The sequence below is a fragment of the Eptesicus fuscus genome, chromosome 13 (assembly GCF_027574615.1).
Source record: "Eptesicus fuscus isolate TK198812 chromosome 13, DD_ASM_mEF_20220401, whole genome shotgun sequence".
Taxonomy (NCBI): Eukaryota; Metazoa; Chordata; class Mammalia; order Chiroptera; family Vespertilionidae; genus Eptesicus; species Eptesicus fuscus.
Genome location: NC_072485.1, coordinates 43,117,317 through 43,132,271, shown reverse-complemented (window position 1 = coordinate 43,132,271; position 14,955 = coordinate 43,117,317). Strand labels below are relative to the sequence as shown.

Genomic DNA, 14,955 nt, shown 5'->3' with positions numbered 1-14,955 from the left:
ATTACATCCTTTTTTTTTTCATCCCATCTTACTTGTATCTTCTATCATTTAATCAATTACACCCTTCCCTCCTTCTAGCATTCCTCATTCTTTAACCCCTCTCCTCCCAAACCTTTCCATTTATGCATTCTTTTTACCTGCTCACATCAGAGGGAAACACCACCAACTTCTCTTCTTCCCATCACAGAACAGGAACTAACCTGGCTCCCAAGGGTGTGAGCTTTATAAGCAGCTCAGTAGAGTCACTAGGCAAGAGAGAGCTATTTTCATCAATAAGTGAGTTGGAGCAAAGAGTTACCAAACCCTTATAAGCATGTTCCTCTACAATAGCTCAGACATATCTTCCTGACACAGGTTCAAACCCTGCTCGGGGGCCCATACAAACCTCATACATCAGAGTCCTCTGGCCCTGGAGGCTGACAGTAATGAGTACTTCAAAAACTGCCTGCCTGGATCAGGTAACTATAACCATTCCTCTTCACCCTGCCTTAGGCTACAGATTCTAAACCAAGGAGGCTCCCTGAATGTCAGAGAGGGATCAGGAGTGTGCAAGAAAAGCCACCCCTCAAATTATTTTTGCTCTAATTTGTACTTTTCCTATCAGGTGTCATTGTTCCCCTGGCCATTGCCAACTACCTCCTCTTATACAGGCACCTCTCCTAAGAAGCCATCCTATTAACTGAGTCATATCTGTAGCCCACCTCCACTTCTAAGCAGAATTAAACTAGTGTTTGAGAGTTATGAAAGATGGTATGTTTCTAGAGTTTTTTCCATTTCACCCAGGTTGTCCAATTTCTTGGCATATAGTTGTTCATATTATTTTCTTACAATCCTTTTTATTTCTGTGATGTCACTTGTTACTTCTTTCATTTCTGACTTTATTTATTTTGGTCTTCTCTCTTTTTTTCTTAATGAGTCTGATTAAAGGTTTGTCAATCTTGTTTTTCTTTTCAAAGAACCAGCTCTTGGTTTCATTGCTCTTTTCTATCATTTTTTTTTTAGTGTCTATGTCATTTATTTCCACTCTAATCTTTATTATTTTCTTCCTTCTACTTACTCTGGGCTATGTTTTTTTCTAGTTCTTTTAGGTGTAGGGTTAGATTGTTTATTTGAGATTGTGCTTGCTTCTTGAGGTAGGCACTGTGGAAGACAGTAAGGAGCCTCCTCAAAAAATTAAAAATGGAACTGCTTTTAGACCCAAAGATTTTACTTCTAGTAATATATCTGAAGAAACCCAAAACACTAATTTGAAAGAATACATGCACCACTATGTTCATTACAGCATTATTTATAATAGCCAAGATCTGGAAACAGTTTAAGTGCCCATCAGTAGATGAGTGGATAAAAAAGTTTTGGTACAATTACACAATGAAATTCTACTCAGCCATAAAAAAGAAGGAAATCTTACCTTTTATGACAGCATGGATGAGCCTGGAGAGTATTAAGCTAAGTGGAATAAGCCAGTCAGAGAAAGACTAATTATCCTATGATCTCACTTATATGTGGAATCTAACAAACAAAATAGAAACAGAAGCATAGATATATAGAACAGACTGACAGCTGAGGAGGGGCGTGGGGGGGGGGGAGGTGAAGGGATTAAGAAAAAATATATATATACACTAATAAAAGGGTAATATGCTAATTAGACCGGACATCCTTCTGTACAAAACCACAGTGGCGGAGGCTGAGGCAGAGGCAGTTAGGGGTGATCAGGCAAGCAGAGAGCAGTTAGGTGTGATCAGGTCAGCAGGGGACAGCAGTTAGGGGCAATCAGGAAGGTAGGCAGAGAGGTTAGGGGCAATCAGGCAGGCAGGCAGAGTGATTAGGGACAATCAGGCAGGCAGGCAGGTGAGTGGTTAGGAGCCAACAGTCCTGGATTACAAGAGGGGTGTCCGAGGGGTCCCAGATTGGAGAGGGTGCAGGCTGGGCTGAGGGTCCCTCCCTTCCCCCCGTGCACGAATTTTGTGTACTGGGCCTCTAGTATATATATAAAATTATACATAGAACAGACAACAATATGGTGCTATCCAGAGGGAAAGGTGGAGGGGGTTGGAAGGAAATGGAAGAGGGAAAAGTGGGGATAAAGGGGTATGGAAAGAGACTTTGCTTATGTCGATGGACTCATGATGCAGTGTGCCTTTGATATTTTGTTGAGTTGTACACTTGAAACCTGTATGGTTTTTTTAACCAATGTCACCCTATAAATTCAATAAAAAATAAAATAAATAATCTAGTGCTTGATAAGTTCATACCAAAAATTGTACTGTAGCCTTTAAAAATATTGTATTTATTTATTATCAAGATTATGGATTAAGTATTACTAGTATTCTCCAAAATTTTGCAGTTGAGAAAATTGAAACTCAGAGAGGTTTTAAACAACTTTATTTACCTAAAAGTTAACAAGTTCCAGAGCTGATATTTAAACCCATGTCTATTTTATTCCAAAACTCTTTCTTGATCTTAACCAATATTACTAAAGTACATTCTGTGGTCAACTGCTTCTGATCAAAAATTTGGGTACTATGGTTGTAATACCTGGTCTTCAACCTATCCATCCTATGGATGTCTTGATTCCCAATTGCATCCCCACAACTGATTTAAGCCTCATTTGACCAAAATTTACTCTCCCAGTAGGCACGGAATAAATAAACTTGACCATATCTAGTAATTACTGACTTTTTATCCTCCTTAAAACATTTTCCAATCCATATTCTCACCGAACAAAGCTGCCTATCCCAATGAGTATCTAGACAGACTAAGTAACTTCGTAAAGTTACATAATAAGTAATCTGATTAATGTATTATAAATGCTACCACTTTTCACTGGTTCCCAATAAATAAGATGAGTGCCTCTGGAAATTTTAAATGCTTAATCCCTTCACCTTTTTTTCACCCATCCCCTAAAATTAAATGAAACAAAGAGGTTAAAAAGCATGAGATCAATCTTGATACGGTTTTCACTTATTCTTTAATTCCAAAAATATACATCGAATGTTTTCCATATGTTCTGAACTGTATTGAATACTTGGGATAGACTGAAGTGAAATAAAAAGGGTCCTTGTTCTTATAAAGTATATAGAGTAGCAGAAAAAATATTCTGCTAGGCAATTATAGTGCAGTGTGAGAAACTCTAGTATAATAAAGGACATGTCAGAAAAACCTTCTGGACTGAGGTGATGTTGAAACTGATATCTAAAAATATATAGAGAGTTTCTTAGTCTTCTAGCTCACTGAATGCACCATGTTCTCATATTCTTCACATGCTTTCTTTTTAATGTTTTTCTCTCTTGTTTCTAGCCCATTGCATATACATACCTTATGTTTATTAAAATATTCAAAAAACATATAAATAAACACAAAAGGCAAAAGAAAATAAATAATCTATGCTCAGCACTGAATACCAGAGAATTATAATAAAGCAAAAACAATCTGGAAATTTTTATTTATTTATTTACTGTTGACACTATTACAGATGTCTGTCATTTTCTCCCCTTTGCCCATCTCTACGCCACCCCCAACCCCCAAGTTGTTAAACAATAGCATAGCATACAGTGGAATACTACTCAGCAATACAAAGAAATTAATTTTCAATATACACAACACATATGTGAATCTCAAGTGCATTATGCTAAGAAGCTAGACATGGAAGACTACATACTTCGGGGTTTGATGACACTCTGGATAAATAAGAAGTATAGGCATGGGGAACAAATTAGTGCCCGCCAGGGATTAGGTATGGATAGAGAAGTTGACTATGAAAGGGTAGCATGAGGGAATTTGGGAAAGTAATGTAATTTTTTGGTTTCTTGTGTCAGTGATGGTTTCATGACTTCTATGTGTCTATCAAAGCTTATATAACTCTATACCAAAAAGAGTAAATTTTATTGTATAAAATTGTTGAAAAAGTTTTTATGCATCATTTTGAGGAAGGAAAGTTTGTATTTTTAGCAAACTATCTAATATAAATTCTTTATTTCAGCAAAACCATTAGGCAATGGCATTCATAACCCATTAGATTTGTACTGTTTGATAGAGTGGCTATGAGCTACATGTAACTATTTAAACTTACATTTTAGTTAATTAAAATTTTTAAATTCAGGTCATCAGTCACATTAGCAAAGTTTCAAGTGCTCTAAAGCCTGTGCAGTGGTTACTGTATTCAACAACAGAGATTTAGACCATTTCCATGACTGCAGGGATTTCTACTAGCCATTGCTAAATTTGATACTCTTCTCTGACTTCTGTGCATTTCAACAGAAATAGTAGATGCCAATTAAGGGCCAATACTGACCCCACAGAACATTCAGATAATCCTCTGCCTAATCTGCTTGATTTTAACATTGTACATGACAGGATTGAGCACAGGAGGGAGCAACAGATAGATATTGGCCATGAGTGTATGTACTACTGGTTACAAATGCTTTCCAAATCAGTGAATCAGAGTCACAGATATGAGAGAGGCAGGTATTGAGAATTTTGAATCTCTCTTCCTGGGAAGCAATGCACAATACTGCCTGGAGGGTTCGAATGTAAGAAACCAAAAGGATCAAGGCATCTAATACAATGGAGAAGATCACAGTCGGCAGACCATAAATCTATTGACATGGGTGTCAGCACAGACAAGCCTCATGGCATTCTGATGAAGGCAGTATGCATGACATAGGACATAGGAGTGGCAGAAAGGTAGCCTTTTGATGAGGAAAGGCACAGGGAGCACAGCCACGACACTCCGTAGCAGGACTGCTGCCCCAATGTTGCTGATGAAGGCATAAGTGAGAATAGTAGCATAGTGCAAAGGGAAGCGAATAGCCACAAAACAATCAAAGGCCATGGGGCCACCAGAACACCTAACTCCACTTCCTCAAAGCTGTGGCTAAAGAACATCTGAGTGATGCAGGCATCAAATGAAAGGCAGAGATCCATGGTGCTAACATAGCCAGAAAATAATACATGGGTTCATGAAGACTTTGTTCAACTTTGATGACAACAAGGAAGATGACATTACCCAAGACTGTGGTATTATAAAGACAGAGGGGCAAGGTCATCCAGAAGTCCTTCTTTGGCATTCCTGGAATCCCAGTCAAGGTGAAGCTCTGGTGGTTATCAGTAGTTTGATTGAGTGGTAACATAGTGCAATAGAAGTTAGAATTAGTGGCAGTAGTATTAAGATGGTAGTCATAAGAGAGAATGACTTAAATATTATTTGAACACACTTGTGTCCACAATCTGATATAAAAACAAATGGCCCTGTCCCATGAAGCAATATTTCTACCACTGAAGCAATGTTTCTAATATTTCTATTACTGAACATCATATATTAAAATATCTAGCAGAAAAAACACCAACCTTCAATCAACACCTCATTCAATGTGGATATAATACATCTGGAAACATCAAGGAGTTAGTTGTCTTGCTTCTTTGATAAGGAAGAATTTGACATTGTACATTTATATGGGTAATGAATACTGATGCCAATAATTATACAGAAAATACTAGCAAGCACAAACATGACATATGGATGCTCATAAACACAGATATTTAGGTGTGTACAAATGTGTGTATCTTGATTGTGATCTTAAATTGTTGGAACTTAGACATGATCTTCTCTGGGACTCAATTTTTCCACCTGCATGATGTAGGACAGACAGATGAGAAAAATATTATTTAAGAACTTTAAAACTCTGACCTTCTGCACTCATAGGAGTGTATAGGTACTAAAAAGACCTGAGCATGCAGCAGATAGTGGAGGAAGAAGTTACTTTGCCTCCCAAAGAACTTTAGAAGGACATACCCTGGTAAGCAGAATAATGGTTTATACGGATGCTCACATTCTAATCACTGAAGCATGAATATGTTAGCTTGCACTGACAAAAGGGATTTTGCAGATGTGATTAAAGTTCAAGATCTTGAGATGGGGAATTTATTCTGGATTATCCAGGTAGGTCAAATCTAATCATATGAGTGAAGACATTTTCCCCACTTCAGAAAACCAGAGAAATAGCAGCATCAGAAAGACCCATATCACTTGTTAGTTGTGAAGTTAAAGGAAGGGGACTGGAAGCCAAGAAATGTGGGTAGGCTCTAGAAGTTGGAAAAGGCAAGGGAACAGGATTTTCCCCAGAATCTTCGGGAAAAAATGCAGACTTGCTGACACCTTGCTTTTAGCCCAGTAAGAGGCATGTTGGACTCCTGACCTACAGAATTGTAAAATAATAAATATATGTGGTAATATGTTATTGTAGAAGTAGAAAAAATAGCCAGAGGAGCCAGAGAAGACTTGCTTTAGCACCTTTCATAAATAGCCCAAGTCTTCCATTCAGTCTTATTTACTCAGACCCTGTTTTGTTTTTGTTTTTCTACAGTATGTTCTTCATTCTCCGCAATTAAACTTCTCTGTCCTGAGGTACATCTGGAAAGGAATTCTGAGATCCATTTATCTGCTACTCCTAATGGAGCAGAAACGCCCTCAAGAATTTGCTAAGTTTTACAAATAACAGCTGGTTCAGTCAGATGAGATCCCCCAGGGAGAGACTATCTGGGTTTGAATCATGGTTCTTCAACTTTGGACAAGTTACCTAATAACCTCTATGTTTCATTCTTTAACTCATTAAAATTATAATAATAATCTACAAGTTGAAAGATGTCTTTGGGATGAATTAAGAGCCCTACCCAAAACTGAAGTAAGGAAGGGAGAGCACTCACCTGCACTGCCCCTTCCCACTCTCCTCTTAAACTCTCTGCCTTTTAAAAGTAAATAGTTTTCACTGCAATGTTGGACACTTCAGGTATCTGTCCCCAGACCAGCAGGGACCTCTGAAGCCTTCTTCATGACCTGGCTCCCCTTCCTCCCCCCTTTTATAATGTCATAGTTATCCAGGCCCCACTCCCTAAATTTTAAGAACTTTAATAGAAAAGTTTAAATTGAAGGTGCTGTTTGTAGACACTTAAAACCCATATGAAAGCCAGCCATCATGACAATCCTGAGTGTTGTCTTAAGAAAATGATGCTGGTCATCACAGCTTCAGCATCTTCTGTTTTTTGATGCTCACCTCCCCCTGCTGAGCTCAAAGTTTCCTGGCTTTTCCTTCTCTCCTCTCACTCCTGTGCTGTCCTACGCAGTGATTTGGTGAGAGAAATTATTGCTGCCTACCCCTCACCCACCTCCCCTGCACTACATATGAGTTTCAAGTTTTATTATTGCAACAAAAGTGTTTTAAGCTGTATTTTTTACTCATAAAGCTAGTGAGGTACTATTCATGTAAGACTGAGATTGGTTCTGTATTTGGAAGGTTGCCATCACTGGAAGGCATCACTGGAAGGTTTGCATTAGGAAAATTAGGTCCCTTAAGATCAAGAAGAAAAGACCAATAAGCCCAGCTTAATGCACTGATTTTTTTTCTTTCTCTCTCCCTCTCCATTCCTCTCTGAAATCGATAAAAATATATTTTAAAAATAAAATAATAATGATAACAAATAAAACTAACTCACTTACAAAAATCAAACAATAAAAACAAAAAATCCCCACAAAACTTCCATCATAGAAAAATATTCCCAGATGGTAGTTTGAGGTCAGCCATGGGCCTGTCTCCAGATCCAGGAAACCATGATTATGCTCTTTTTATAGTTTGCATTTGTTAGAAATTTCATATTAATGTCATATAAATGGAATCGTACAATAAATTACCTTTGTGTCTGGTTTCTCTCATTTAACATAAAATTTTGTATTTATAGTCTATTTTTTTTTCTTGCTGAGTATGTCATTATATAAATAAAACACTTATTTATCCATTCACTAGTTGACATACATTGGATTGTTTACAGCATTTGACTATTATGAAAAATGCCGACACAAATATTAGCATGTAGTCTTTGTGTGGACATTTTTTGACAGATATATGGGAGAAAAATTAATGGGTAGTATGATAGGCATTTGTCTAATTTTGAAGAAAATGTCAAATGTTTACTAATGTGGCTGAAACATTCTATACTCCACATTCTTGACAACACATGGTATTGTCTAAACATATTCATAACATATTATTTCAAAATATATAGAAATCCTATCAAATAAAAGAGTAATATGCAAATTGACTGTCACTCCAACACACAAGATAGCCGCCCCCATGTGGACACAAGATGGCTGCCACAAGATGGCCGGCAGGGCAGGGCAGTTGGGGATGATCAGGCCAGCAGAGGAGGGAAGTTGGGGGTGACTAGGCCTGCAGGGGAGGGCAGTTAGGGGCAATCGGGCTGGCAGGGGAGCAGTTAGGGGGCAATCAGGCTAGCAGGCAGAAGCAGTTAGGAGCAATCAGGCAGGCAGGCAGACGAGTGGTTGGGAGCCAGCAGTCCTGGATTGTGAGAGGGATGTCCGACTGCCTGTTTAGGCCTGATTCCACTAGGATTGGGCCTAAACGGGCAGTCAAACATCCCTCGAGGGGTCCCAGATTGGAGAGGGTGCAGACTGGGCTGAGAACACACCCGCCCCTTCTGTGCACAAATTTCATGCACGAGGCCTCTAGTACTTAATAAAAAGCAACTGCTCATAATGTCTATGGTATAGGTGGTCTCCTATAGGTTGTAATACACACTGGGAAATAAATGGGTTTAGAAGTTAAAAATAAATAGATAAACTTCTGCCATAATTTTCTATCATGCATTTTATAATGTGACTATGCCTATGGAAGAAAATAAGTGAGACGAAAAAGGACATGAAGAGCTAGTGGAAAGGGTCTGTAAGCTATTTAAGGACTAACCACATAAAGACACTGATGGAATAACCAGCTATTTCTGTGATTTTAAGAACTACCTCATTGATGAAAAATAATCATTACAAACAAGTCCAACAAATTTTTAAAATTTTGTCTTCTGTGTTCCTGATGGAGAGTTCAGGCAATCCATCTTTCCATCCAAAAACAACAGTAATCCACAGCCCTATTTCAGAGAAAATCACATTATGTCACCACTGAGACTGAGACTGACTTTGGAGTCAGAAGACCTGGACAGATGCTAGAATTTATTTAGTGATTTAACACAAGGCAGATATAGACATATGCATGTGTATGTACATAAGAATGAGAGAAATAGATCCTTTTTTTATTTTCAAACTTGGTTGATAAGATGCAAATAAAATCAAAATGAAAAAAGAATTTTGAGATGTGTTTTCAGAATTAAAAATAATTTAACAGATGGAGGAAGGGTTTGGAGTTCTCAGGAAAATCCAGGTGGCAGTACATAACACTCCTCAAGGGATTTTTCCAGAGCAGTTGTGAAATTGTTATAGAATCATGATGGCTCTAGTTGCCACCAGAGGTTTGAGCAATCTTATAAGTACTCTCTTTGCTAGTCTCAAGGAAGGAGAGAAGCCGAATTAATTCTGAACTGGAGCCCAGAGGTTGATACAGGTAATATATTAATCTTAAAATCTTTTTACATGCCCTCCACATAGCAGGCTCTGTGTAGGATTATTTATGAACATTGTCTTATTAAATCCTCATAGGAATTCTAATGAGAGAAATGATAAGAACAGATGAGAAGTCTATAGAGTGTCATGGGAGGCAGAAAGCAAATAAAAGAGAAAAAAAGTAAAATATAGAAGTTGCACTTAAGAAAAGAAAGACATATACTGTGGGGGAAGATCTAGTGAATAGAGAAGAATGAAATAAAAATTGGATGGAAGAGTAAATGAGAATTAAATTGGGAACTAGAGAAAAGAGGGAGGCTGAAAATTTAGGGAAAATGGAAAAGGAAGATAGAGCATAGAAAATTGAATGGAGGAAAGAAGAGAAGATGGGGTAAAACACACTTGGATAAGCAGAGTCAAAGGCTGTAAAGGTGAAAGAAAGCCCTAGCTGGTTTGGCTTAGTGGATAGAGTGTCAGCCTGCTGACTGAAGGGTCCCGGGTTCGATTCCAGTCAAGAGTACATGCCTAGGTTGTGGGCTTGATCCCCAGTGGGGCACGTACACGAGGCGGCCAATAAATCATTCTCTCTCATCATTGATGTTTCTCTCTCTTTTCCTCTCCTTTCTTCTCTGAAATCAATAAAGATATATATTTTTTAAAATAATCATTTTTTTTTTAAAGTTAAAAGAAAAACAAAAATCAACACTCTCCATAGAACAACAGTAGTTCGGCAGATCCTGGGGCTTATTTAAAGAATATCAAAGAATTTTCAAGTCTTTCCAATAAAAATTATCATTAAGGATGAGCCAGTTGACTCTTCCCTAGTGAAAGCCATCAGAATTACTTGAGATGAGGAATCAGCAGTGAAGAGCTCTCACTTACCATGCAAAGAATTCAAAAGCCCCTCTTCAAATTCCAGCCACAGGGTAGACAATCACTACAGCGTGACTTGTTTAGATCTTAGCGTTGTGATTTATTGGGAAAGAGGTCTGGATTCTGTTTGCAACACACATCACAAACTTTGTAAGTGGACTTCTCATATAAGCTTTTTGTCTGGACCCTCCTAGAAAAGCAGATTTTTCTCTTGATTTATAATTGTCAACCCACATGGAGAAGATGAGGTGGAAGTTTGGGGGTTTTTAAGGCTTCTGGAAAGAAGAATGACATTCAGTCATCCAAACTAATTTATTCATTGCTTCAATCCTTTATTTAACACATATGAAAAAGTTACTATATGTTTAGCATATGACCTATTAGGTGATGAGCTGATAAATATTTCTTTCTTTCAGGGAGTTTAACTTCTAGTAGGAGAAATAGACATTAAATAAATACTTATGCAATGATTAATTGACTGTATTCATTTATAAGGGAAAAAAAAAGCCCAGAATGTGAAAACAGTATACTAAGGAGTCTTAAAGAGCAGTGGGCATTTGGAAAAGGCTTACTTGGGAAGGACAGATAGACTTTGATTAGGCAAAGAGGAACTGTACAGGAGGTGGAGAAAGGCCTAAGGAACAGGGAAGAACATATGTGAAAATCCTGTGGCAGGAAGTATTTTAGTGAGATCCAGGAACGTAAACACCACAAATTTGGCTGGATTGAAGAGACCAAAGCAGAGAGAAAGGGTGTGAGTTGGTACTCCAGAGGCAGATAAGGCTGACTCTTGACTTACCTTGATGGCTAAGATAAGGATTTGTGACTCTATTCTAAGTATAATAGAAGTCCTTAAAGGAGCTTTTGTGTGTGGTGAGTAAATCATATTGTAATTTTTAAAAGTTTATTCTGACTACAGAATGAAGAATTATTGGAAGGAGGATGATCAGTTAGCCTGGGAGAAGTGGGCAATACTATTTATTGGCTATATAAAATGGAGATAATTATCTCATATGTGTTTTTTTAATTTCTTTATTGATTAAGGTATCACATATTTGTCCTCATCTCCTCATTCCCATCCCACACCCCTCCCCATGCATGCCCCCACCTCCCTGTTTTCCTTAACCACTGGTTAGGCTCATGTGCATGCACACAAGTCCTTTGGTTGATCTCTCCCCTTTACGCCCACCCTCCCTAACCCTCCCTCTGAGGCCCGACAGTCTGATCCATGCCTCCTTGTATCTCATATGTTTTGAAGACGAGTTTGAAAGTGTTAAATGCTGTTTGATGACAGAAGGGGCTTCAAAAATGGCCCCAAGTTTCTGGCGAGATAGGAGATTCTCAAAATAAAAATCCTGCCCTAGCCTGTTTGGCTCAGTGGATAGAGTGTTGGCCTGAAGACTGAAGGGTCCTGGGTTTGATTCCAGTTAAGGGTACATGCACAGGTTGTGGGCTCAATCCCCAGTAGAGCGAATGCAGGAGGCAGCTGATAAATTATTCTCTCTCATCATTGATGTTTCTTTTCCTCCCTCTCCTTTCTTCTCTGAAATCAATAAAAGTATGTTTTAAATATAAGAAAATTAAATCCTATGAGTGGTTACTCTCATATCTCATGTATGGTTGTTCGTGGGTCAATAACCTTTATTTTCTATTCCTTGCAACTTTAAAATGAGGTAATGGAAAATTAAGAATTGTTAAAATTTGTGAATATTAAATATTACTTTGAACAGTTTTATCCACTAATGTGTCTATTTACAAATGGAGGCCATTATAAATACAGTGAAATATATATCTAGTCATGTGGAAGAATATATGCACACATATGAGCATGTATGTGAATGTACATATGTATACACATGCATATTCAAACACACACATAAATTCATGTGGACATGGATATGTGAAGGCAGTAGAATATGTGTAACTGTGTGTGTGGTAATGTAAACATAGTAATTTTTTTATGATTTAGCAAAATTCTCTATGGTATTAAGTCCTTGGTTGTTGCTACTTCTTTTTTGCCAAACCTTAAGAGCTGTTAAAACAGGAGATATCCATATGTTTTACTGTCTAAATACTAGAGGATTCGTTTTATTTCCATTTTTCAAATGAACAAATTAAATTCAAGGGAAGGAAAGTCATCCCATGTGATTATCTATGAAGTAAGAAAACAGTGATACAAAAATCTTTTAGATGCTGTTTTTAGCTTAATTATCCCCTCTGCTGTTCCACTTGTATATTCATAAAGCCACTTACCTGTCCCTCTTTTATGAAACTGTTTTCAATTTAGGAGCTGTGAGCAAAGTGGGAGAGTCCAGCCTCACCCGGTGGTGAGAACACCATGATGAACTCTAATGCATCATTTATCAATCACCATAGTTTTATTTTGACAGGTATCCCAGGGATACCAGGTAAAAATCCATGGATGGGCTTTTCCCTGGGATTTCTCTACACACTTACTTTCCTGGGAAATGGTACCATCCTAGCTGTCATCAAGGTAGATCAGAGCCTCCATGAGCCTATGTACTACTTCCTCTCCATCTTGGCTCTGACTGATGTTAGTCTCTCCATGTCCACCTTGCCTTCCATGCTCAGCATCTTCTGGTTTAATTCCCATGAGATTCCCTTTGATGCATGCATCACACAGATGTTCTTTATCCATGCATTTGGATTGGTAGAATCAGGAGTATTAGTATCCATGGCCTTCGATAGATTTGTGGCCATCCGCAACCCATTACACTATGCTTCCATCCTTACCTACAGCATCATTGGCAAGATTGGAATAGCTGTCCTCACCCGGGCAGTCTGTGTTGTCTTCCCTGTGCCATTTCTTATAAAGCGGCTACCCTTTTGCCATTCTAATATCTTATCTCATTCATACTGTCTCCACCAAGATATAATGCGGCTAGCCTGTGCCAGCACCCGCATCAACAGCCTCTATGGACTCATCGTAGTCATCCTCACATTGGGAATGGATGCTCTCATCATTCTTTTTTCTTACATGTTCATCCTAAAGACTGTGCTGGGCATTGCTTCCAAAACAGAAAGGCTCAAAGCCCTCAACACCTGCTTCTCTCACATCTGTGCTGTGCTCCTCTTCTATATTCCCTTCATTGGTGTCACCATGACCCACAGGTTTGGGAAGCATTTATCACCAGTAGTGCACATGCTCATGGCCAATATCTATCTGTTACTGCCCCCCGTACTAAACCCTATTGTCTATAGTGTGAAGACCAAGCAGATAAGAAGTCGGATCATCCACATGTTTCAGAGAAGAAGGAACAGGACCTAGAGTAATGGAATCAAATGGAAGATGCAGAATATGTAGCATTTTCAGCAGTTACAATGCAGTCAAATTATACACATCGGGTAAAATGAAAGGGTGGGCAAGGCTTGTGGGTAAAGATACAACACACATCATTCTTGGTCTATATACACTCCATATATACACTGTATTTTGCTAAATCACATGCAAAATCTAATTTAATCAACATAATATTTCTTCTTTGAACCTGAAGATGAGCATCAGTGATGACATAAATTATCACCTGTTTATCCAGATAATGCTTATGTTTATTCATATAATATTAAGTATTGTTTCATTAATTATCATTAAAATAATAATTACATTAAAAGAATTATAGAAGCCCTATAGCACTGTTGAAGGCTAGATTTCTGAGATAGTATTTTTTCTATAAAAAATAGAGCAAAGAAAACTGTTACAGAATTAAGTAGATTTGTTTTTATGTTTTAGTGTTGATTGGATAAAGAGTGCCTATAATAAAATTGGAAAGGACACACTTGTGGTTACTTTATACCTCTTCTTTTAAGGGCTATTACTTCTTTACAGATTTATAATAGTTCTAGTTTTCTGCCATATATTTAATAGAATGATAAGTGTTCTGACCTTATAGGATGTTCTCAGCATTAGTAAAATCTATTTTTCTGTGTACTAGAGAATCCAGCAAAACTTTACCAAGTAAAATTATTGCTGGGCTTCATATGAGGACAAATGAAAATTTTCAGCACTAGGAAAAACTTTAAGAAAGCAGTGTGTGCCCTGACCAGTTTGGCTCAGTGGAGAGCGTAGGCCTGCGGACTGAAGGGTCCCGGGTTGTTCGATTCTAGTCAAGGGCATGTACCTTGGCTGTGGGCACATCCCCAGTGCGGGGTGTGCAGGAGGCAGCTGATCGATGTTTCTCTCTCATTGATATTTCTAACTCTCTATCTCTCTCCCTTCCTTTCTGTAAAAAATCAATAAAATATATTTAAAAAAGAAAGCAGTGTGTACAGTGTGGGGATGAGTATGTCAAATGCAATGTACCTTTGTATTGATGCTAATACCTGCTTTGAGTATTTTATTAATCAGTACACAATCAAGTTGGTAGGGAGGTTATTTACTCATTCAATAAATATACATTTAACACCAATGGAATATCAGTCATTATTCTAGACCCACCAATTTTCTGCTCAACCCTGGCATTTTCTCTTCCAGGAAATATATATACAATTATAAGTCAAGTAGGTATTACATAAAAATATCACATTTAATTTGTTAATAATAACTATTAATGCTAGTTGCCTTTATGTATTATCTCCCAACAATCTTTGAGAATAAGTGTTATCAACATTCGGCACATGGTGGAAATGAGATTTAGAGCAGTTAAGTAACTTGTCCTAAGACA

The 14,955-nt window shown here is 37.9% G+C and overlaps 1 protein-coding gene and 1 pseudogene across 1 annotated transcript; one reads left to right on the top strand and one right to left on the bottom strand.

The window, feature by feature from the left end:
* Nucleotides 1-4,273: 4,273 nt before the first annotated feature.
* Nucleotides 4,274-5,129, bottom strand: LOC103304151 (olfactory receptor 51H1-like; annotated as a pseudogene).
* Nucleotides 5,130-12,611: 7,482 nt separating this feature from the next.
* Nucleotides 12,612-13,562, top strand: LOC103304152 (olfactory receptor 51H1). Its single transcript, XM_008161084.2, has one exon. The coding sequence runs from the start codon at nt 12,612-12,614 to the stop codon at nt 13,560-13,562; it is 951 nt and encodes a 316-aa protein (XP_008159306.2).
* Nucleotides 13,563-14,955: the final 1,393 nt, after the last annotated feature.